Consider the following 24,282-nt stretch of genomic DNA (forward strand, 5'->3'; position numbering starts at 1 on the left):
TCCATAAGTAGGGGTACCCTGGTGGGAAAGAAAAGGCCACAGCTTCTCATTCTATCTTTTCTGGTTCGACTTCTGGTCTGCTATTGGTTGTGACCAGCCATTTTTCTAAGATTGCTCATGTGTATCTGTGCCGCTATCAGTGTGCGAAGCAGAGAGCACGACAGCTATGGGATAGGCATTTCTGTATGTATGGTTTGCCAGAGAGAATTCACTCAGACCAAAGTGCAAATTTCGAGATTCAGCTAATTCGAGAGCTATTGCATGTTGTTGGGGTAAAGAAATTGAGGATAGCCAAGCTGAATGCATTAATAGGTAGCGTGATAAAAGTGTTACCACCCAGGTCTAAAGAGAAGTGTCTACAAATGCTTAAAACACTAGCCTTTGCATACAACTGCACTGCACATGAATCTACTGTTTACACCCCATTCTACCTGATGTTCTGCAGGGTCCCTAGGTTACCAGTAGGTGTCATTTTCATCAGCATAGAGAGGGATGCTGACATTGCTGACTACGGTATGTATGTAAAGAAATTGAGGGATGATCTGAAAGAAACTCTAACCACCGTCCAGGGGAATGTTTGTGCCAGTCAACAGCACCAGGCAGAGCTGTACAACAGAAGGGTCAAAGGCTGAAATATCAAAGTGGGCAATCAAGTTTTGTTGGCTAATATGGGTGAGAGAGGTTGCAGGAAATTAGTGGATAGGTGGGACTCTATGCCCTACAAAGTGATTACATTGAATCCGCAGTGCCATATTTACCATGTGTAACATTAGTACCGGTCAGGAGAAGACGGTTCAGAGGAACTTTTGCCAGTCAATTTTCTGCTGTTAGAGATAGATGAGTTGGAACTCTCAGTTATAGTCGCTGGTCAGTCTACTCTAGGGAGTGAATGATGATCTTAGTTTATGCAATAACTCTAGATACTGAATTCAATGCATCTGAAAGAGTTGCTAGTTGGGTGGCGGGAGCTGTTGCTTCAGAATATTCCTCACCAAGTTGTTCTCGCAAGCCTAGCAGCATTGGTTCACTGGACATGGTCCTTAGGTCACTGGAATGAGAGCCACCGATCTCTAAGTGTGTTTCTATTGGAGTGAGTGGTAGTGTAAAAGGTTCAGTACATGAAGGAGTAAACTGTGGTTCTGGAAACTTAGTACCAGAGGTCAGTCCTAACAGTTGTAATGTTTCACCAGTTGACGTTGCCAAACCATTGCCTAGTCAGTTTGAGACTAAGGTCAGAACACGGGTGGGAAGAGCAGTAAAGCCCATTAATTGCTTAATAGAGAACATGGCTCAGTCAATAACAGCTCTCGGACCTGTTAGTGAAGTTGTTAAGTCCCTATTGTTATAAGTAGGAGTATTGTGTCATGTCAGGTTTAAAGTGTGTATGTATAGGTTTATGTAAAACAGCAGCTATGATTTAGAGGTGAGAGTTGTGTTTAGGGCACCCTCCTTGCAAGTACCGTTGGTAGGCCTGATCAACCTGCCAGGGTCACTTTCTCTGTCAATGGGAAATATGTTTGTTGTTTTCACTGTATAGGTAGTTGGTCCTTGGGTGGTCTCCAGGGTATGGCTCATCCCCAACAGCAGGAATTTTGTGAAAGTCATGGGGGAGGGTGTAGCCAGGGAAAAATATGTACTGTTTCTTTTTTATTGTTTTATCAGGTTTATACTGTCTTGTATATTTTGTTTTCTTGTTTTTTTTGTATTGGTGTTTTGGGCATGAGCTTCACCAAATTCCCATGGATTATATTTTGGGAGGAAAAAAGTGTAGTGGGGCCAGGAAATTTGTTGGGTTAATTGTGAGCAAAGGGCGTGTCACAAGAACAGCTCTTAACTGAGACATACCTCTGTTTTGATCTAACCATTCCCTGTGCATACAAATAGTGGATAACTATACAACATATGGACAGTGTGTGTAATACCAATGTGCACAACTTCAACATTATCTCAAAAGTAACCATGCTTAACTCTGAATAAGCTCATGTAAGACCACTAAATCTTTCTCTGTGTACTTGTAAAAAAAAAAAAAAATGCAGTTGCCCATCAGAAAAGCTAAAACTTTAACAAACTATAATATGCCTGACCAATCACTGTTCTTCTGCATACCACTGCCAAAATGCTAGAGGCTGCAAAATTCTAAATTGACCAAATTATAACATTCTATCTCTAGCCATGAGTTCAGTCTTTGCAACTTACAAGACTTATCTCTAATAGAACATTTTGTTCAGTTAAAAAAATTTATATTTAATGTTCTCCTTTTATTTTTATGTTAATATTCTCTCTTTAATTCAATTCAATTGTATTTATTATTTGTATAGTGCTTTTAACACTGGACATTGTACCAAAGCAGCTTTACAGAAATATATGAATTCAGAGTATACATTTTACATTTTCAAATTTGTCCCTAATGAGCAAGCCAGAGGCGACGTTGGCAAGGAAAATCTCCCTGAGGCGATATGAGGAAGAAACCTTGAGAGGAACCAGACTCAAAAGGGAACCCATCCTCATCTGGGTGACAACGAATAGTATAATTATAAATAATTCCCTTCTATAAATGCTCTAATACTACATGTTGAAATAGTGCAGTTGTGTAACCAGGAAAATTCATTACAGTTTTATATGAAGTCTGTTTTGTTGAACTTCTCCATTGTTCACTGAAGGAGACTTGAGCGCAAAACTGTTTGTGGCAATTACAGTGCTGGGGCTATAATAGCATACATGTTCATAGCCATCATAGCATAACTGTTCACATGAGTTGAGGTCCAAAGCCATCCCCCCAAGTGGCACCATCCTCAGCAATCCAAGGGATCTTTAGGCTGCACCACGTGGGGCCATCCTCAGGAGCAGCATGTATCTTCCAATTGATGAAAACTCCAACCAGAATTAGGGCATCAGGATGGATCAGGCAGGTCCGGAGAGCTCTTTAATATGTTTACATTATAAACATTTTCAAGCCAAACTTGTTTCTCTGCATCTGAATTTCCATGAAACCTCTTTCCCCTCTCTACTACCTACCTTTTACCCCAGGCCCCTGCCAGAAGCCCACACCAGCCAACACCAGCCAACACCACCCCCTCCTCCCACCCCCTCCAAGTGCACACACACACACACACACACACACACACACACACACACATACTTACAAGAACTTTATACAGCCTGTGCCAGGTGGTGGGGCGATCCACACAAAGCTGAGACTGGTAGTAGGCAGGGGACTGACATGAGATGCCACCACACTGCACACAAATTGAGTCCCAAACGGTTGCTCTGACATCACTCCTGAAAAAGAGAGCAAAAGAATCACTATAAGCATGAAAGAAAAACAGTGAGAAATAAAAGATTAGCAGCTCATAAAACAAAAAGCAGTAAACCCTCAATAAGCTTAAGTTAACATAACCGGGGAGACAAAGGACTTGGCAATAACTTCTACATTAATACGAATTTTTCTAAAGAACACAAGGGACTCAAAGATTTACTCAGATTAACTATTTACAAATGGAGCTATCATGTTAGCAATGAAAGTGGTTTAGGGGTGTGCATTTTCACTGAGTAACAGTGTAGGAGAATGGATTATTCAGTCACTCTGTCATGAGCACCCACTTAGATGACAAGCACTTGCCTTAAGGCCTTGAGCATATGGTTGGCCTGTGGGAAAATGTACTGAGCTGGTTTAGGTCCTACCTCATTAATAGGCTATTCTCATGTCAGACTTTTTTATTCATCTATTGCTATCACTACCAGTGTTGTCACTTAAGGATCTATGTATATTGGAGCCTGTTCTTATCTATTATGCATGCTTTCATTGGGAAGCATTATTCAAAAACATGTTCACAATCATCTGTGATCACTACAGACTCTCAGTGCTTGTATGTGGGAGGTTAAGACTATAATAGCCAATCAGTTTCTTCAATAAATGAAAAATTATCAAATGTCATTATCTTGATATATTATTGTTTTTTTTTTGTTTGTTTGTTTGTTTGTTTTTTTTAACTTATCAAGAGTCATTTCTAAAATCAAGTATTTGTTTTCTTTTCAGGGCTTATAAAACATTATTCATAATTTTTTTGTTTTGTTTTGTTTAGATTACTGTAATCTGCTGTTTTTTGGCATTAATAAAGCTTCTGCTGGCCTCTTACAGTGACCACATGAATACTTCACCCAACTTGACTTCGCATTACATATAACGGTGTTCAGAAGGACTTTATTTCAGCAGAGGAAGCAGGAGACTACGTTAAACTCTTGATATCAGGGTGAACTGCATCACCTACACAGCGGAGTCTTTTTCCCCCTTCTTTTATTTTTATTTTTTTGCACTCAGCCTTCCAGCTCTACAGCATTCGGATTTTGATTGAAGATATTGTCATTGCATTACTTCGCCTAGAATTTGTGGACTCACTCCTCTTAAAATTTACTTCTGTATGTGCGTCTCTGTTTTGATACTCTGACCGAGTTAGAGTTTCTGTTTATTTAATTTTATTAGTGTTATCTCCTCGGCTTTATGTGCTACACTGTTATATTATTTGTTACAAGTCTTTAAAAGATGAGGACATTATATTTGTTATTGTGTGCAGACTGTTTATCAGACTTGAAGTTGGTAGGGGCTTTTTCTCTTACTGGAACTTTTTGTCTTGGTAATTTTTTTGGTTAGTTCAGCTTACTCTCCGAGTTGTTTTCACATTGGGGACAACGTTCGGTTTTTGTAGGATACACTGTTGTCTCGTTTGTTTATGGAGACTTTGGGTGTGTGTGTTTGGTGGATTGTGAGAGTAAGCAGATCATGCCAATGCTATGAAGGGTGTGAATTGGAACAGAGAAATGTTATTTAATTGCGAATCTGTTTTTAGAGGATTTAAACCCAACATGGTGAACAAATTATATTATAGAATTCAGGCAATTTTACTGGGGTTATCTCATACAGTGTAGCAAGTAATAATCCGGAAAGACCTTTGTAATATCACAGTCTAAAACTGGATTTAAAGAGAAGCAAATTAGTAAATGAATCACATGAAAATGAATCACATGAAAATGAATCACATGTAAATCAATTATATGAAAATGAATAAATAAATTAAAGACAGTGACCACATGACCCCAGCTTTGGTGTGCTTAAACTGGCTCCCTGTCCATTATGAAAACCAGTGTAATGTTTTACTACTTGTTTTTAAAGCTCCCCCATCTCTTACTGTGTTATTAGGCCATTACTTTGCTATGAGGTCTCTGAATTCTTCAGACCAGATAAGACTGGCTGTTCCATGACCACGGTTGAAGGCTAAGGGTGAGCATGCCTATGCAGCGTGTCCACAGAGATTGTGGAACTGCCTTTACTTACTTAATATGATCCTATACAAAATTAAAAGAATCAGCAAACAAAATCAGATAATAAAATACATTTTTAATATATCGAGGATGTGTGAATAGATCAAAAGAACTGATCTTAATGTATACATTTGTCACATCACAGCAATCCACAATCACAATCTCCCAGCAAGCACCACAGACTACAAATATGACCACTTCAGACTACACTCCCCAAAACACACACACACACACACACACACACACACACACACACACATTCTCAGTTACTAAGCTTCTGATTGAACACACACACACAAGCACCTTTTAAAAGAGACTTTCCCTGTGTCCCAATTGGCATATTATCTGTATTAGATAGTATCTAAGATGAGAATTAGTCCCAAATTGTAGTATGTTGAAATGAGTATCCCAAAGGCAAATTTTCAAAGTGTGGATCAGTGGACACTTTTTCAGCTAGTATTTCCCACAACTCCTTGCATAAGGGAGGAAGACTTTTGTGACCGTTTGCTTCACTGAATTCAAGGATGCATTTTTGAGACGTGTAAATGAAAGTGGAAAAATAAATCAAGGGAATGATAAATTTACGGTGACCGTGTTCTCTTCCGGGCAACAACGTTCTCTTCCATTACACAACGTGTTAGTATGTCCCAATATTTGCATATTCTTTTAACACACACTCAAAAGTATGTACATTTCTCCACAAAAAGAGCACATACTTTTAGTAATTAGTATAAGTATGCCAATTAGGACACAGGATTTCTTTCATTCATTCTTTGCAAAGTATACATTCAGTTTTGTCTCCATGCACCTGATTATACCAAGCCGTGTTAACATTAATCTTAATGTTTCTCTGTTTGACCCAATCTGTCCCACATTTATTGCTTTTTGTCCTGCCTGGTTTACTCTGTTTGCTAATCACCTGACCTTTTCCCTGTTTTGTGACTTTGAGCCTGCCTTATGTTTTGGAACTGTATGCCTGTGTTTCTGCCACTTTGCATCTACCTTCGCTTCCATTAAATGACAATATTGTTATTTGGCTGGCAGCCCTTTATTGGTTACATATTGGTTAACCTAATACCGGTATCACCCATAAATTAATGGCACCCACACACACACGTTGCTTAATTAGATAATATAAATTAAATTAATCATTTGACAAGACAGTCTTGGTTTGTTAGGCCTGTATCAATTATAAATAACTGTGAATAGGTAATTATGTGAATAGCTAATTAATTGCCTTTTCTTATGATTTTATCCCACTTTCATAATACAAACATAACTTTGGTCCAACACAGTGTATACAGCCGTTTATCAACATTAAACATAGACACAGAAATGTGTTTTTTAGATGTTAAAATACTAAAGGGAAGTCTTAGTTCACATTATAAATATAAAACCTATTACTACACAAATAGGTCATTGTATAATAAAAAAATATATTACTACACAAATAGGTCATTGTATAAAACCAAAATATATTAAAGCAAAACAATGTCAAAATATTTACAAAAGTAAAATATTTACCATTTTGTACTAAATTTTGTCATCAATATGCTTGGAAGTTCATTCCAAAATGAAATTCAAGTTGCATCTTCATTCAATGAAGGTGACATTAAATGACTGTTACACAAAAATATGTAACAAATAGTTACATACAGTTCTGAGAACAATCTTTGACAATAATAGTAAAGCATGGTAGCACTGCAATTTTGATTGTATAAAGAAACAACATGAGAGTGGGTATTGTGGGCAATACTTTAGCAAATGGTTAATATATTATATATAATATAGTAACTATTCAAGAAATTTGAGCAAACTTCGTACTTATTTGAAACCAGTAATGCAGTATGCATTGTTACTAAGGAATGAACATAAAGAATGATTTATTCCAATAGTAATTAATATAACATCAATTTACAGGGTGAACTGATTGAGTGAATTATATAACAGCAAGGAAAATATTAACTAATGTAGCATTTATTTAAAATAAATAATGGAATTTGGATGAATACTAATGAATGAACATAAAAAGTAATTATTTGTTCACAAAATATATTGGATAATATTAATTAATGAACGAGCCTATAGGTAAACAAATAGCAACCAGAAATACAGAATACTATTGATACAGATCACGAATGACAACAAATACTCATGGTGAAACAGCAAATTAGCAACAAATATGGTAAATTGTAAAATCAAAATATGCTTATATTGTTTATAATATAATTTACAAAGTAAAAAACATAAATTCATTCAGTATTACTGTTGAATAGGTTCAATGAAACATTGGTTAATTAGTTAATATAATAACAACCAGGAACAACCTTACTAACACTTCATGAGTAGCCTGATAAATAATAAAATGTAACAAAGGCTATTGTTGCAAAAACAAATACAGAATAGAGCAGTAGATCAACTAGTGACAGATCACTGACAAGATTAATTTCTAATGATTAATAAATTAACAGCTCATTGTGTTTATGTGTACTGTACCTAATTGGACTACGCTAGCCCAACTCTTTAAAATGCCATTGTAACAAAACATTTCAAATAATGCTCATTGCCTCACTTTAGGAAGAAGTTATATTTCAATGTTTGGACCACAAATATATTGACAGGGTTTCAAAAGTAAATAAAATAACCAAACAAACATTCATTCTTGTCCTGATGACTAACTGCTGAGCCTATTCCTGCCTTATACATAGAGTAATGTGCAGCCTTCAAATGGTGAAATAGGATGCCTATACTTGATTATTGTAAAATAGGCTTGCACAAAACTGTTCAACCTTTACTTTTATTTTCTTATTTAAATAACTCTTTCATTTAGACCTCCCATTAGATTTTTTTATTATTTGTTGGTGCCATAAATACATGTGGAAAAAATTATTATTATTATTATTATTATTATTATTATTAGTAGTAGTAGTAGTAGTAGTAGTAGTAGTATTAGTATTATTATTTTACTAATGATGTGTTAATAATAAAACCTTATTACTAATTAATAGTGCTTGTGCCCTCTATAGTAAAGTGGTAAACCATCTTACAGATTTCACTTTCAATACATGAAAGATCATTTGGAAAACAATACTGGAACCTCCACAACTACTGGAAACTCAGCACTGTGTTCATGAGTTACTAGTGATGTACTATGTATTGCAAATAATTTATTCAGTAAACATTGCATGATGTGTTAGAAAACTTTATTAGCAAACGTTAGGCTGAACAAACAAATGTACAAATGTAATAAACATTAAGAAGAATATCAAACATACACTTTATCAAAGTAACATTTTACAAAATTGTTGAATTTCACATTGAAATGGAACCTTTTTTATTTCTTTACTATAGTGTGTTACATATATAGCATAATACAAATAAGATGAAATTCAATGAAACAGACTTCAATTTTGACATCTTATTTTCATATCTTATTTTATATTTGTATATGTCCAGTATGGTGCCCTTTTTAAAAAAAAAAAAAAAAAAAAAAAAAAAAAGGGGGTCCTTAACAGATCTGTTAGAGAGAGAAATAGTTTGTATATATTGTAACCTTATTTTTGACAGGTCTAGGTCAAAGGTCATGATCATAAAATATATATATAGTTATGTTAAATCCGGATCACATGCATTCCAGACACAAATGTTACCATACATGAGGTGGCCATGTGTATTCCAGACACCCACACACATTGCACACATATTCTTTCTTACACTCCAGGCAGGTCTAGGTCATAAAATATACATATATAGTTATGTTAAATCGGGTTCCCATACATTCCACACAAATGTTACCATACATGGTGTGGCCATGTAGGTTCCCATCCTGCTAAATATGACTAGCATTAGCTACGTGTAGTAGTGCAAAATAGTCCATCAAATGTATTAGAAGGTGTAGTCTATACACGAGTCCACTATTGATCATATCACAATTGAGAATATGCCCCAAATTCATTGCTTTAGTAGAATTTAATTGTAAGTGAAATGATACTCACATTGTAATGTCCTTTGTATAGTATTTGTTCAGTCTACAGGTGTGAAAATACATATTTTCATTTTCTTCAGACATATTGTCACTTCAGTCTCCACAACAAATAACACCGACGGTTTTGGCCTTTATTTCAGTAAAAGAGAACAACATCATACAGCCTTGAAGGACTGTAGAAAAGTTTTACACATCAAAGTGTTTTTCTCAACAACGTAGCCAATAAATAGTTCATTTCACAAACCTCAGTCTGTTCATTTCTTGACAGAAGGATTACACATAAATCATACACATAGGGAGCTACACATGCATAAAATGTCCACAATTCCATAACATCTACCACATTCAGTCACCAGGTCTAGTATTTTCTGGTAGATTAGTTACACAAACTGATAATTACCACAGAAGTAATTTCAGAAACAAAGATTCACTTAAACCCTTTGAAAGGGAACATCTGGGTTATGCATGTAACCCTGTTTCCTGAGAAGGGAATGACACATTGGCTGGATTTTTCATACTGGGGTATGCCTGTAAATTGAGTCTTCGCTTCAGACAAAGAGAAGCTGATGACATGGTTTACAGGCACCATTTTGTAGTCACACAACATACGAAATGCCATGTCACCTGTAAATAGCATGTATTAATAGGTGTGATTTTACACACACACTTCAGATACCGGTCGCGTGAGGGCACTTCCCACAGCATGAAGCTCATGCAATGTTGAGTTCCCTTTCAAAGAGATCCCAACTCAGACTGCAGAAAGAAGTGGACCATCTCAAGTTTGAACCCATGGTGAAATCTCTCCAAGAACAACCAAAGGAAGAGCGATTAAAAAAAATGGCACTACTGGAACAAAAACTTGAGGCAGATACTAATATGAGTAAAACTGTTCCTTTCACATGATTTCAACACTGTCTCTGCCCATTCAGAGATATCCTGGCAATGGAGGAGAAATTGTAAACAAAGGCATCTATTTCACTTGTCTACTTGTAACCAGTCACAAAATACTAGCCCTGTGCGATAAACTATATAATTGCATGCATCACTGTTTCTCTGAGTTCTTCTCCCGATCCGTGATGAGAATAAATCTATTACTCTGGAGTGAAGTGAGTCTCTGTGACTTTATCTTGATATTTGTGTATAGAATATAATATTTCTTCCATAAATGAACACTAAAATGCTAATATGCAATTGACATCTTTACTGCTTGAACATTATCTTTGTGTACACAGAAATGAAAGGGCTGACCCTGAGCATTTTGTTGTGTTCATAACAGAAGAAGATCCTGCAAACTACAATCATCAAACCCAGAGATAACACTAGTAAAAGAAATGGTCTCTCTCTCACACTCACACACAAACTCACAGATCTTTGTTGATCGCCCACTCCTGGATAGGATAACTATGGTCTTGAATTTCTTCCATTTGTACACAATCTGTCTGAGTGTGGATTGGTGGAGTTCAAACTATTTAGAGATGGTTATGTAGCCTTTTCCAGCCTGATGAGCATCAACACCTTTTTTTCTGAGGTCCTCAGAAATCTTGATTGCTCGTGCCATGATACACTTCCGAAAACACGTGCTGTGAAAATAAGACTTTAATAGATAGATGTTATTTAAATAAAACAGAGTGCTCACTCACACATGATTGTCATCCCATTGATTGAAAACACCTGACTTTAATTTCACCTTCAAGGTTTTATCTTTACCTTTACCTTTAATATCTTAAAGGTTCACATCCTTTTGCCACTCACAGATATGTAATATTGGATCATTTTCCTCAATAAAAAAATGACCAAGTATAATATTTTTGTCTCATTTGTTTAATTGGGCTTGACTTTTAAGAGCTGTGTGAAAATCTCATGATGGTTTAGCTCATTTATGCAGAAATATAGAAAATAGTAAAAAGGGTTCACAAACTTAAGTATTACTCTATCTGTTTCCAGCCATGTGTCAATCTAATGATAGCTTTGTCAATCCACCTGACTCACCACCACAAACGTCTACTGACCATGGACTACACAATAGTAGTTAATATAAACACACGTGAACCATAGAGTCAGGAACATGGACAATCTGTAGAAGCTTCCTAGCATGTATAGATACCATGACACATCACCCCCAATGTATTGTATACATTGATTCTGACTTGTGTAGAGAACTGCACTGAGATACAGTGCCCTCTTCTAATACTGACACACTTGAAAAATTTTGAGCAAAGAATGCTGTGAAAAATTGTCTAGATTGTTTAACCTTTTGATCTTTTGTTAAAAAAAAAATCACAAAAATACTCCGCTCTCATGGATATCAACAACTGCAAACAAAACACATGTTTATCAAAAAAATCTTTGTCTGAAACCCGTCAGTTGATTAGGTAATGAAGGAGTAATTTTTTGTGAATGCTTCAAGGTGGTTCTGAGTACCCGAGTTTGTGGTTCTTTGTGGATGATCGGCAAGGTCATCCGGACATGCATTTCTTGTCATGATCCATCAGGCTCACCTCCACTTCTTTTGTATGGACCCCTGAGGCAGAGACTGCCTTCATCATGCTCAAGGGGCTGTGCACCTCTGCCCCCGTGCTCATCCAAGCTGACCCCTCAAGGCAATTCATCATGGAGGTGGACATCTCCAATTCAGGTGTGGGTGCGGTACTCTCTCAATGTTCGACTCCAGACAAGAAACTTCATCCATACGCCTTCTTCTCCTGTCACCTCTCCCCCGCTGAAAGCAACTATGATGTAGGGAATCGTGAGTTGCTTGCTGCTAAGCTAGCCCTGGAAGAGTGGAGACACTGGCTTGAGGGGGCTGAGCAGCCCTTCATTGTCTGGACTGATCATAGAAACCTGGCCTACAGGTGCATCTCAAAAAAATGTTAATATTGTGGAAAAGTACATTTTTTTCCATAATTTAATTTAAAAAAGTGGAACTTTCATATATGCTAGATTCATTACACATGCAGTAAAGTGAAATATTTCAAGCCTTTTTTGTTTTAATCTTTAACCTTAATTTTAGCTGCAAGCAGTAATAATCAATGCCTTGGTTTCTGAAGACTTAGTTCTGAATAGTTTGGCTTCTTGCAGTATCAAAGTAATAACCACAACAAGGCAATGAAGTGTTCAATAATATGGCTTTTACTGGAATATATAGAAAAGAACAAATTCCAATTAATTATTAACTACACAGCAAAAATGCCCATATTAGGCAAATTGTGGGCAGTGTGGTCAAGGGATAACCCATACAAATCCAAAAATTGCCCAGTGTGGGTTATCTGTGGGCTAGCCTGCATAGCTATTTTACCCACATTAGTCCAACACAGGTTTTTTTTGTGGGCAGCCCACACTTTGCCATGCCCATACAAATCCCAGGTAGGACCACTGTGGGCTATCCCGCATTGGGCCAATATTTTTTCACCCTCAGTGGCCAACACCGGTGTTACATGCCCCATTTGTGTATAGGAATGTGTGATGATTTGGAGTGAAGGACATGACCAGCATAGTAGAATTACTACTTTACTGTATTCTTTTCACATGTATATTACAATAACAGATAGAGTAAAGAATGGCTCTGTACAGCAGACGATAAAAGAAACAAATGGGTAATAAAGAAACTAAAGTGGTAACAATAACAAAGGAGAATCACCTATAAATAAGGAAGCAGTATTAACATTACATGTTGATAACAATACAAGAGCAAACCCAGCCAAAGAGCAAACGTGGACTAATAAACAACACTATAACACAAACCTCAACACAGCTTCACACATGCATAACTGTTCTCTCTGTGTCCCTTCTCATTGTGTCTTTTGTTCTCCTCCCACTTCCTTGATGGTGCTTTTATAATCAAAGTCCTTGGGAAAACAATAATGCTGATTGGTGCAACAAGAGCATGCCAGCGACATGATCATTGGTCAATTTGACACTGTGAGCAAGTTAGGTAGAAGATGAGAGAGAAGGCAAAAGAGAAACAAGAAAAAAAACAATATGTGCCTCTCTGGCACGTAACAATGGGTTTTCTGTGGGCAACCCACACTTTGACATGCCCTCATAAATCCCATGTGGGACCACTGTTGGCTAGCCCACATTAGGATGATACCTATTTTACCCACATTAGCTCAATGCGGGTTTTCTTTGGGCAGCCCACACTTTCTTCTTATAGGATTCATATGAGGCAGAAGAATATGCAGCCTCCCACATAACATTCATAGCATTACTGGAGAAATACATGTGATTGACAAGCGTTTCATACCAATTAAATCACGATATATGGGGCAATGGATTAGGTCTGGCCCCACGCTCAGCATTTTATTCAGAGGCACACCTAGAATTTGTGGGGCCCTTCTGACAGATTTATGTTATGTCTTCATGTTACCCAGAGATATTGTAACCCTTTACGTCCATGGAAGAATCGCAGTAGATGCAGAAGACTTCATTTCTTTATTGAAAACTGTCACATAATGTAGGCATAGGACAGAACCAAATGCAGGTATGGCAGTTTAATCAAAATATAAGGAGTACAAAGGATCAGGCAGACAAGCAAAACAAGGCAGAGAAGAGTATCGAGGTCAACAGGGTAAACAAAGTCGATAACCAGAAATGCAAACACGAGATAAGGCTTGGAAATACGACTGAGACTAGGCAACTGAGCATAATTCTTCATGAAGTAATAGTGTTCAATAGGTCTCATATATAGCGTGGTTGTGAGCACTGTGAATAGGATGCAGGTGTGCATGATTAGAGTGAATGTGAGTGTTGTGGGAATTGCAGTCCATGGCGGCCATGTTTGTAGGCTGCCGTGCATGATGGGAAATGTAGTCACTGGTTTGCTGTGATATGACAAAAACAATCACAATATCGTAGAAAGAAGAATACAATTGCTGAACACAGTGTCAAATGAGTGTCCCTTCTCCCTGAGAAATATAAACATTTTAACAAAATATTTTATATGCTCATAGAGATATAACTATACAATGTACATTTAAAAATAGTCAAAACATATCTAACATAACAAAGTGCTCCCTTTCAAAGTGAACTCAATGTTGTGTGAGCTTCACACTGTGGGAAGTGCCCTCGTACATGACTGTATCTGAAGTCTGTGTGAAATCATGCCTATTTATAGGCCTGCCGTAGTCAGGTGATGTGGCATTTCGAGCGTCACGTCATTATAAAACATACATAATGCATGCCGGCTGTTTGTGTGAATGCTCACAAAACTTCTTTTCACTTCCTCTCTATTTTTTCAAAACAAATGTATCTCTTTTTTTTCCAAAGGGACAGAAAGGTAAAGTATGAGTCAGAGAGAGTTTAGGAAGTGTGTCACTCCTTGCTCCCATTTTATTATGGAGGGGGACGAACACACTTTCTGTGTGAAGTGTCTGGGGGTGGAGCATGCCACAGCGGCCCTTGAGGGAGCTGAATGAATGCATTGTGAAAGCCATCACCAATAGGTTCCACAAGGCAAAACAGCAAATGGCGGCGTTCAGACAGTTCCTTACCAGTCATGTTGAGTACACCTGGGCATCCATGTATGTATGGATGGCAGCTCCGCTCGTGGCTTACTCTCTTCTTGGCTGAAGGGAGTTGGGCTTCGTGGCCCAGCGGATCTGGGTGGGCCTCTGCTGAGGCAGCTAGCTGGCTCAGGTCCAGGGGATCCCGTATGGATCTGGAGTAAGAGCTGGAGAGGAGCGCTGCTGTATCTCTTGCCCTGTCTTCCGGGTCCAACACTCCACTTTTTGGAGCTCACGCCGTGACTCCTCTTTTCTGTATGGAGAGTCAACCCACCCTCTCTGACTCAGAGGAGCCAAAGGGGGGAGCCACTGCAGTAAAAATGGAAAGCAGATCTCAAGCATATAAAGAGCTGCTTGAAGTGATTACTAGGGTTGTAGAGAAAATGAATTTAGACTGGCCCAGGGAAGAGAAATTGGCTCATAGCAAACTGGAGTGGGTACTCCCCAGTGAAAATAAATTTACCTCACACCGCAGAAAACTCCCCTTTTTCCAGAAGTGTATGATCAAATATCACGCTTCTGGGGAAAACCATACACCAGCTGTATTTATAACCCCATGACGTCAGATTATTCGGCCATTGTGGGGAATGATCAGTATGGATATTTGGCTATGCGGAAGGTGGAAGAGGTGCTTGCGAGCTACCTCTCTCCATCGATGGCAGGGAATTTAGGAGGGCCGGCTTTGCCATCCAAGCCATGTAAGACCACCTCGATGTTGGTTGGCAAAGCCTATGCGGCAGTGGGTCTTGTTAGTGGGTCATTGCTTACAATGGCGGTGTTGCAGGCCTACCAAGCAGACCTGCTGAGTGAGCTCAACAGCAGGGAGGGAATTGGGCCCGAGGCAGTGGCGGAGCTTTGCCACATCACGGATTTGTCTCTTTGGGTGACCATGCAAATGGCCCATCATATTGGTCATTCAACGGGTAGCTTGGTTGGGGTGGAGAGGCACCTATGGCTAAACCTCTCAGGGATGGGGGATAAGGATAAGGATAAGGTCTCCCTGCTGGATGCCCCTGTTAAACCTTCTGGCCTGTTAGGCGGCACAGTTAAAGCCATCACCAATAGGTTTCACAAGGCAAAACAGCAAATGGTGGCGTTCAACCAGTTCCTTACCCATCATGTTGAGTACGCCTGGGCATCCATGTATGGACCCCAGGATAGCACTAGTGTGAGGGAGGCACAGAAGGCAAGTGCGGGGGTCCGCCTACCCCCGCAGAGAGCCAGGGGGACCAGGTGGCCACAGTCGCAGCCTGCTGGTAGGCCTGATCTGAGAATGATCACTAATGCCAAGCAGGCAAAGAAGGAGCAGTCCTGATGGGCCATGGAGAGAAGTATCAGGGGACATGAGGTTGTTAGGGCAGTTATCCCCAGGTATTACCCCTAGCCAATGTCGTCAAACGTTTTCAGTCTTCCCTGGTCAACGAGCTGTCACAGTGCAATGGAAATCTTTTGCTTTCCCTCCAACAGGATCTCTGCCCCCTTGCCTCACCTTGCCTTGGAGAACTGCTTTTTCTTAGTGTGTTCAGTACTTTTTTCCTGTGTTATTCCACTTTATTACACATAACTTTATTTATGGACTTTAATGTTGTGAATTCTTTATATTTGTGGATTTCTGGATTTAATACTGATGTCTGGTGAAAATTTTATGTCAATAACTTCATTGGAAATATATTTACTGAAAAAAATATTGATGCATTCAGTACTTATTTCCCCCACCGTATATCTAACCTTAATGCTCTTTATGAGGATTAGTCAATACAGTTAGAGATTCTCCTAGGAAGAGATAAACATGCTCCACCTTTCAAACACATACACGCACACACAAACACGCAAGATGAGAAATTGATCAGCTCCATCAAAAGATCTATCAAAGGATTACATTCACAAATTCTGAATTTATAACAGAACAGCTTTGAGAATTTGGTGGTGCTGCCCACCGAAATCATGTCCACAGGGAAGGAGATTCAAGTGCATCTCTGGTATAAGGTGCAAGAAAGCAGAAATAAAGAAAGAGCAACTAGTTAAAAAGACATACATATGATAGAAAAAGAGGAATGACTGTTAGATAACAAGATGGAGGAAGGAGTTGAGGACAGAAGGAGAAAAAGTGCAGATGTGACAACACTATCATACATTTTACAATTGTGTGTGTGTGTGTGTGTGTGTGTTTTGGAGTGAAAGAGTCTATTAAATGTGTGTTGCTCTGCTCATATTGTTGGACTCAAAGAATACACAAATGCTAAGCCACCTGTTAGCCTCACAAGGCATTGAGGGCTCAATCTGAGTCTTGAGCAAAATGCCAAAATCTGTGTGATATTCACACACACAGACACACACACACACACACACACACACACACACACACACACACACGTGTGTATATATACACACACAATATCTCACAAAAGTGAGTACACCCCTCACATTTTTGTAAATATTTTATTATATATTTTAATGTGACAACACTGAAGAAATGACACTTTGCTACAATGTAAAGTAGTGAGTATACAGCTTGCATAACAGTGTAAATTTGCTGTCCCCTCAAAATAACTCACCACACAGCCATTAATGTCTAAACTGCTGGCAACAAATATGAGTACTCCCCTAAGTGAAACTGTCCAAATTGGGCCCAAAGTGTCAATATTTTGTGTGGCCACCATTACTTTCCAGAACTGCCTTAACCCTCTTGGGCATGGAGTTCGCCAGCGCTTCACAGGTTGCCACTGGAGTCCTCTTCCACTCCTCCATGATAACATCATGGAGCTGGTGGATGTTAGAGACCTTGTGCTCCTCCACCTTCCGTTTGAGGATGCCCCACAGATGCTCAATAGGGTTTAGGTCTGGAAACATGCTTGGCCAGTCCATCACCTTCACCCTCAGCTTCTTTAGCAAGGCAGTGGTCGTCTTGGTGGTGTGTTTGGGATTGTTATCATGCTGGAATACTGCCCTGAGGCCCACTTTCCGAATGGAGGGGATCATGCTCTGCTTCAGAATGTCACAGTACATGTTGGCAATCATGGTTCCCTCAATGTGTGTGTAGCTCCCCAGTGCTGGCAGCACTCATGCAGCCCCAGACCATGACACTCCCACCACCATGCTTGACTGTAGGCAAGACACACTTGTCTTTGTACTCCTCACCTGGTTGCTGCCACACATGCTTGACACCATCTGAACCAAATAAGTTTATCTTGGTCTCATCAGACCACAGGACATGGTTCCAGTAATCCATGTCCTTAGTCTGCTTGTCTTCAGCAAACTGTTTGTGGGCTTTGTTGTGCATCATCTTTAGAAGAGGCTTCCTTCTGGGACAACAGCCATGCAGACCAATTTGGTGCAGTGTGTGTCGTATGGTCTGAGCACTGACAGGCTGACCCCCCACCCCTTCAACCTCTGCAGCAATGCTGGCAGCACTCATACGTCTATTTCCCAAAGGCAACCTCTGTATGAGCATGTGCAGTCAACTTCTTTGGTCGACCATGGTGAGGCCTGTTCTGAGTGGAACCTGTCCTGTTAAACCGCTGTATGTTCTTGGCCACCGTGCTACAGCTCAGTGTCAGGGTCTTGGCAATCTTCTTACAGCCTAGGCCATCTTTATGTAGAGCAACAATTCTTTTTTTCAGATCCTCAGAGAGTTCTTTGCCATGAGGTGCCATGTTGAACTTCCAGTAACCAGTATGAGGGAGTGTGAGAGCGAAGACACCAAATTTAACACCCCTGCTCCCCATTCACACCTGAGACCTTGTAACACTAACAAGTCACATGACACCGTGGAGGGAAAATGGCTAATTGTGCCCAATTTGGACATTTTCACTTAAGGGGGTTCTCACTTTTATTGCCAGCGGTTTACACATTAATGGCTGTGTGTTGAGTTATTTTGAAACAAATTTACACCGTTACACAAGCTGTACACTCACTACTTTACATTGTAGCAAAGTGTCATTTCTTCAGTGTTGTCACATGAAAAGATATAATCAAATATTTACAAAAATGTGAGGGGTGTACTCATTTTTCTGAGATACTGTGTGTGTATATATATATATATATATATATATATATATATATATATATATATATATATATATATATATATATATATATATAGGTCCAGAAGTATTTAGAAGAAACCAAGATGTGATTGAATGTAGACTTTCAACTTTAATAAAAACTTTATTTTTTTAACAACAACAACAAAAAATTATATTAACCGTTTAGGAGTTACAGACATTTATTTTTTTATTATTTTTTTTTTTTGCAGAGTCCCTCCAGTTTCACAGGATAAAAAGTAATTGGACAAACTAACAATCATAAATATTAGGATTATTTTTAATCCTTGGATGCAAATCCTTTGCAGTCAATGAAATCTGGATCCCGTGGACATTACCAAATGCTGAGGGTCCTCCCTTGAAATGTATTGCCAGGCCTTTACTGCAGCTGCCTTCAGTTGCTGCTTGTTTGTGGGGCTTTCTGCCTTCCGTTTTGTCCTAAGTAATTGAAAAGCATGCTCAGTTTGGTTGAGGTCATCAGACATTTAAGATCATTTCATTTCTTTGTCTTAAGAAGCTCTTGGGTTGCTTTCGTTGTATATTTTGGGTCATTTGACTGAATATGAGTGGAAAGTATAGCTCTATATGCCTCAGAATTCATCCTGCTATGTCTAGCAGTCACATCATCAATAAACACCAGTGACCCAGTTCCACTGGCAGCCATATATGCCCATGCCATAACACTGTGCCTCCACATGTTTGACAGATGATGGTGTATGCATTGAATCATGAGCCCTTCGTTTTCCTTGGGCTCTTGACTGTAGATCTCCGGAGTTTTATTAACTTGGCTAGATATTGTGAAGGGGTTATCCACTTTAGTTGTCTTCTGTGGTCTTCCAGGCTTTTTGGTGTTGCTGAGCTCACTGTTGCATTCCTTCTTATTAAGAATGTACCAAACTGTTGATTTGGCCACTCCTAAAACTTCAGTCTAATGATGGCCTCCTTCATTTGCATTGACATCTTTTTGCACCGTATATTGAGAGTTCCTATGAACAGCTACCGAATGCAAATTCAACACTTTGAATGAGCTCCAGACCTTTTATCTCCTTAAATAATGAGGAAACAGGCCACACATTTTCATGAATCTGCATAGCAGTCAATTGGCCAATTACGTTTGATCCTGGGGAGGTAATCTAAAATCTGAAATAAATCATTGTAAATCCTAAATGGTTAATGCAATATTTTTAAAACCCCTTTGTATTGAAGCTGGAAGTCTACACTTCTATCACATCTTGATTGCTTCATTTTATATATGTGAAGGCTCATATAAAGGCTCATATATATGAAGGTTGCTATTCTGATTTTTTGAGATACTGGATTTTTGATTTCCATGAGCTGTCAGCCATAATCATCAAGATTAAAACAAAAAAGGGCTTGAAATATTTCGCTTTATGTGTAATGAATCTAGAATATATGAAGGTTCAACTTTTTGAATTCAATTATGAAAAAAAAAAAAAACTTTTCCATAATTTTTTTTTGAGATGCACCTGTGTGTGTGTGTGTGTGTGTGTGTGTGTGTGTGTGTGTAAATATATATATATATTTAATAAAACACACAGGGTGTCCCAAAAATCTCCATAAATTTATTAATAAGTTTGGCAACAGTGTCATCTGTGATGAGCTTGCCATGTTTCCTGTTAAAGTCTAACACAATGTTCTGACAGCATATCGATCCAGGTCTGAGAATGGTTTCAATATGTTCTTCTTTTGTCAAAGGCATTCTTAGAGGCTATCTGAAAATATATATTTAATATAAAGTAAGAATGAAAAATGTTTAAGACATTTTTCTAAAAAGTGTTAATACACCATGTGTACAATGATCACCCAAATGATTAAAACCACCTGCCTAATATTATGTGGATCCTCCTTGTGCTGCCAAAACATGATTTGTCAGACCAGGCAACCTTTTTCCATTGCTCCATGGTCCAGTGCTGAAGCTCAACGTCCCATTGTAGGTGCTTTCTGCAATGGACAGGGGTCAGCATGGTACTCTGAATGGTCTCTCAGAAGTAAAGATGGGATGGAATCTGGATGGAAGCATATGTTGCTCTAAAACCTCTATATAATTTTCAGAATTGATGGTGCCTTTCCAGATGTGCAAACTGGCCATTCCATAGGCACTAATGCATCCCCATACTATCAGAGATGCAAGCTTTTGAATTCAGCGCTGATAAGCCGGACGGTCCCTCTCCTCTTTAGTCCTCTTTAGATTAGAGGATGAGATGTCCATAGTTTCCAAAAATAATTTCAAATTTCAATTCGTCTGACCACAGAACAGTTTTCAACTTTGCCTCAGTCCATTTTAAATGAGTTCTGGCCCAGAGAAGATGGTGGCGTTTCTGGATCATGTTCACATGTGGCTTCTTCTTTGCATGATAGAGCTCTAACCAGCATTTGTGGATGGCATGGCGAACTGTGTTCACAGACAATGAGTTCTGGAGGTGTTTCTGAGCCCATGCCATGATTTCTATTACAGAATCATGCCTGTTTTTAATTTAGTGCCGCCTGAGGGCCTAAAGATCATGGGCATGCAGTATTGATTTTCACACTTGTCCCTTGCGCACAGAGATTTCTCCAGATTCTCTGAATCTTTTGATGATATTATGTACTGCAGATGTTGAAATATTCATAGTCTTCACAATTTTATGTTGAGGAACATTATTCTGAAATTGTTCCACAAATTGTAGACACAGGGTTTCACAGATTGGTGAACCTCTGCCAATGTTTACTTCTGAAAGACTCTGCCTCTCTAAGATACTCTTTTTATACCCAGTCATGTTACTGACCTGTTGCCAATTAACCTCCAGCTGTTTCTTTTTAGTAACACTTACTTTTCCAGCCTTTTGTAGCCCTCATCCCAATTTTTTTGAGACATGTTCTGGCCATGAAATTCAAAATTACCTTTTTTTTTTTTTTTTTTTTTAAATGGTACATTTACTCATTTTAAACATTTGATGTTTTCTATGTTCTATTGTGAATAACATATGGGTTAATGAGATTTGCAAATCATTGAATTCTGTTTTTATTTACGTTTGTTTACATTTTACACAGCATCCCACCTTTTTATGTAATCAGAATATTTTAATAACATGTCCAAAGTTATTGAACAACAACAAAAAAAGGTTTTTAATATAGTGAAATTAAAAATACGGCAAAAATGTATGCTGGACACAATTATTGGCACCCTTTTTATGAATTTAAATTAGATCCTCAAACAAAAGAAAAAACAAATACCATACACCTGTGCTTAATTTTCCGTGTTCACATGACCTGATTTAACCAGTGATTGATGGTTTTACTGCATAAAAATGGGTTGATTGTTTCCAGTTTCTTTTTCACCTGAAGACAAGAGAGCCTTCTGAGAGCATCAGAAATGCTATTATCCAAAAACATAACAATTCTAAAGGCTACAAGGCAATCGACAAAGATCTTGAAATCCCTGTTTCAACATTTCATAATGTTATCAAGAAGTTTCACAGTCACCAAAACGTTAAGACGCTTCCAGGACGTGGCACTAAGAAGAAACTCAGTCAGAGAAGTCTGTGAAGGTTGGTGCAGACTGTGGAAAAAACTATCTTTGAGGCGAAGGTATTGGGTCTTTCAGCAAGACAGTGACCTGAAGCACACATCTTACAAAAGAATGGCTGAAAAGGAAAAGATGGAGTGTTTTAAACTGGCCAGCAATGAGTCCTGACCAAAATCCCATTGAAAACCTTTGGAGAGAGCTGAAATCTGCCATTGCAAAAATGACTTCTGCAAACTTAAGAGCTTGAATGCATAGCAGTGAAAGAGTGGCAGAAAATAACAGCAGACAGGTACAAGAAGCTTCTAGAGCAAGAGCCATTCCTGCATCTCCTGGACATATTCAATGACTGTGTGAAATGGTGAAGGTTGTTCCTCCCATGCTTCCCGAGCCACGTCCAGCAGTCCTTGAGGTCTCCGGCCAAACAGGAGCTCTAACGGGGTGAAGCTTGTGGAGGCCTAGGGCATTTCATGGACAGTGAACAGGACATAGGGCAGGAGTAGGTTCCAATTTCTTCCGTTCTCATCCACTACCCATTGCATTATACTTATGAGCATCTGATTATAGCACTTGACCAGGCCATCGGTCTGGGGTTGTACACAGATGTTTGGAGGTGCTTCACCTGCAACAGCTGACAGAGATTGACCATTAGTCGAAACATAGAGGGCATACATTGGTCCATCAGAAGATCTCTTGGGACCCTCACTCGACTGAAGAGGAGCATGAATTCTCTACCGATGTTCCGGGAGGTGACTTTCCGGAATGGGTCCACCTCGAGGTATTGAGTGACATAATACATAATGACAAGGATGTACTTGTGGCCTTGGGTGGATTTCAGGAGCAGCCTTCGAGGTCCATTCCAAGCCTTTCAAAGGGCACAACAATGATGGGATGTGGGATGAAAGGGGTGGGTGTAGGCTTTTGGGGGGGATGAACACTGGCACTGGGGGCACCGCTGCCAGAAGTTTCACATTTTGGCCTCAATCCCCGGCTAGTGGAAGCAGTCCCTCAGCTTCTCCAAGGTGTTGTGGGCCCAGTGACTGCCCAAGGGGTGCGAGTGAGCCAGGTGCATTAGGACATCAATCTTGGAGTGAGGAACAGGCAGTCATCCTCCTTTTGCTCACACCCAACGTTGCCCTCTCGGATGACCTTTTGGAATACAGAAGAGACTGGATTAGTGGTTGGGGCGCTCAGCTTCCACTTCAGCTTCCACAGTGTCATCCTCCTCCTGGGCGAGGTAGGCGGCCCAGATCTGGGTGGAGTTTGGTTGCTATTGTCTCCTTTGTTGGCTCTCATGGGAGATGACCGCAGGCAACTCTGGAAAGTCCCAACCCAGGAGTAGTGGTATGGGGAGCTCAGGTACTAACCCTACTAGCAACAGGTTCTCACCCTTATGGTCCCCAACCCAGACCTAGGCAGTGGGCACCTCCCTGACATCCCTGTGCATGCAGGAGACCAAGAGGCTCAGGCACTCCTTAGTAGCACAGGGCAGGGTCGCTGGTTGGGCAAGGGTAACTGTGCTCCCTGAGTCGAGGCGGGCTGGGATGGGCAGACCATTTACCTCAATGGAGATGGTCGGGGCTTGGGGATGATTGGGTGAGTGAATAGCACAGCCAACTGGCCAGGACTTGTTGACTCAGGGTGTAGGCGTTAGGGCCAGGTCAGTAGGCATAGGCACATCTGGAGGCAAAGCATAGGTGGTGTGGCTCTTTAGGGCTCTTCCCTCATCACCATTATTAGGGTCAGAGTGTTGTGGGAGCTTATCCCACCGTAGACTGGTAAAAACTTTCTCCTCTCCCCTCACCCAATAGCCACGGTGCTACGGCTCATTCCAGTGGCTCTACCATTTCTCTAGGGTCATAAGGGAATTAGACGCCTACTGCTTTCTGTTCTTCGGGAAGCAGAGCTCTCAGA

At 39.5% G+C, this 24,282-nt stretch overlaps 1 protein-coding gene across 1 annotated transcript in view; it reads right to left on the reverse strand.

Annotated features, from left to right (window-relative positions):
- Positions 1-24,282, reverse strand: part of reln (reelin) — a 633,795-nt gene that overhangs the window by 503,849 nt on the left and 105,664 nt on the right. Inside the window, exon 3 of the mRNA XM_053623241.1 lies at positions 3,144-3,279. Coding sequence (XP_053479216.1) covers positions 3,144-3,279 — 136 coding nt within the window. The remainder of the gene's footprint in view (positions 1-3,143; positions 3,280-24,282) is intronic.

This window comes from Ictalurus furcatus, chromosome 4, assembly GCF_023375685.1.
Source record: "Ictalurus furcatus strain D&B chromosome 4, Billie_1.0, whole genome shotgun sequence".
Lineage (NCBI taxonomy): Eukaryota > Metazoa > Chordata > Actinopteri > Siluriformes > Ictaluridae > Ictalurus > Ictalurus furcatus.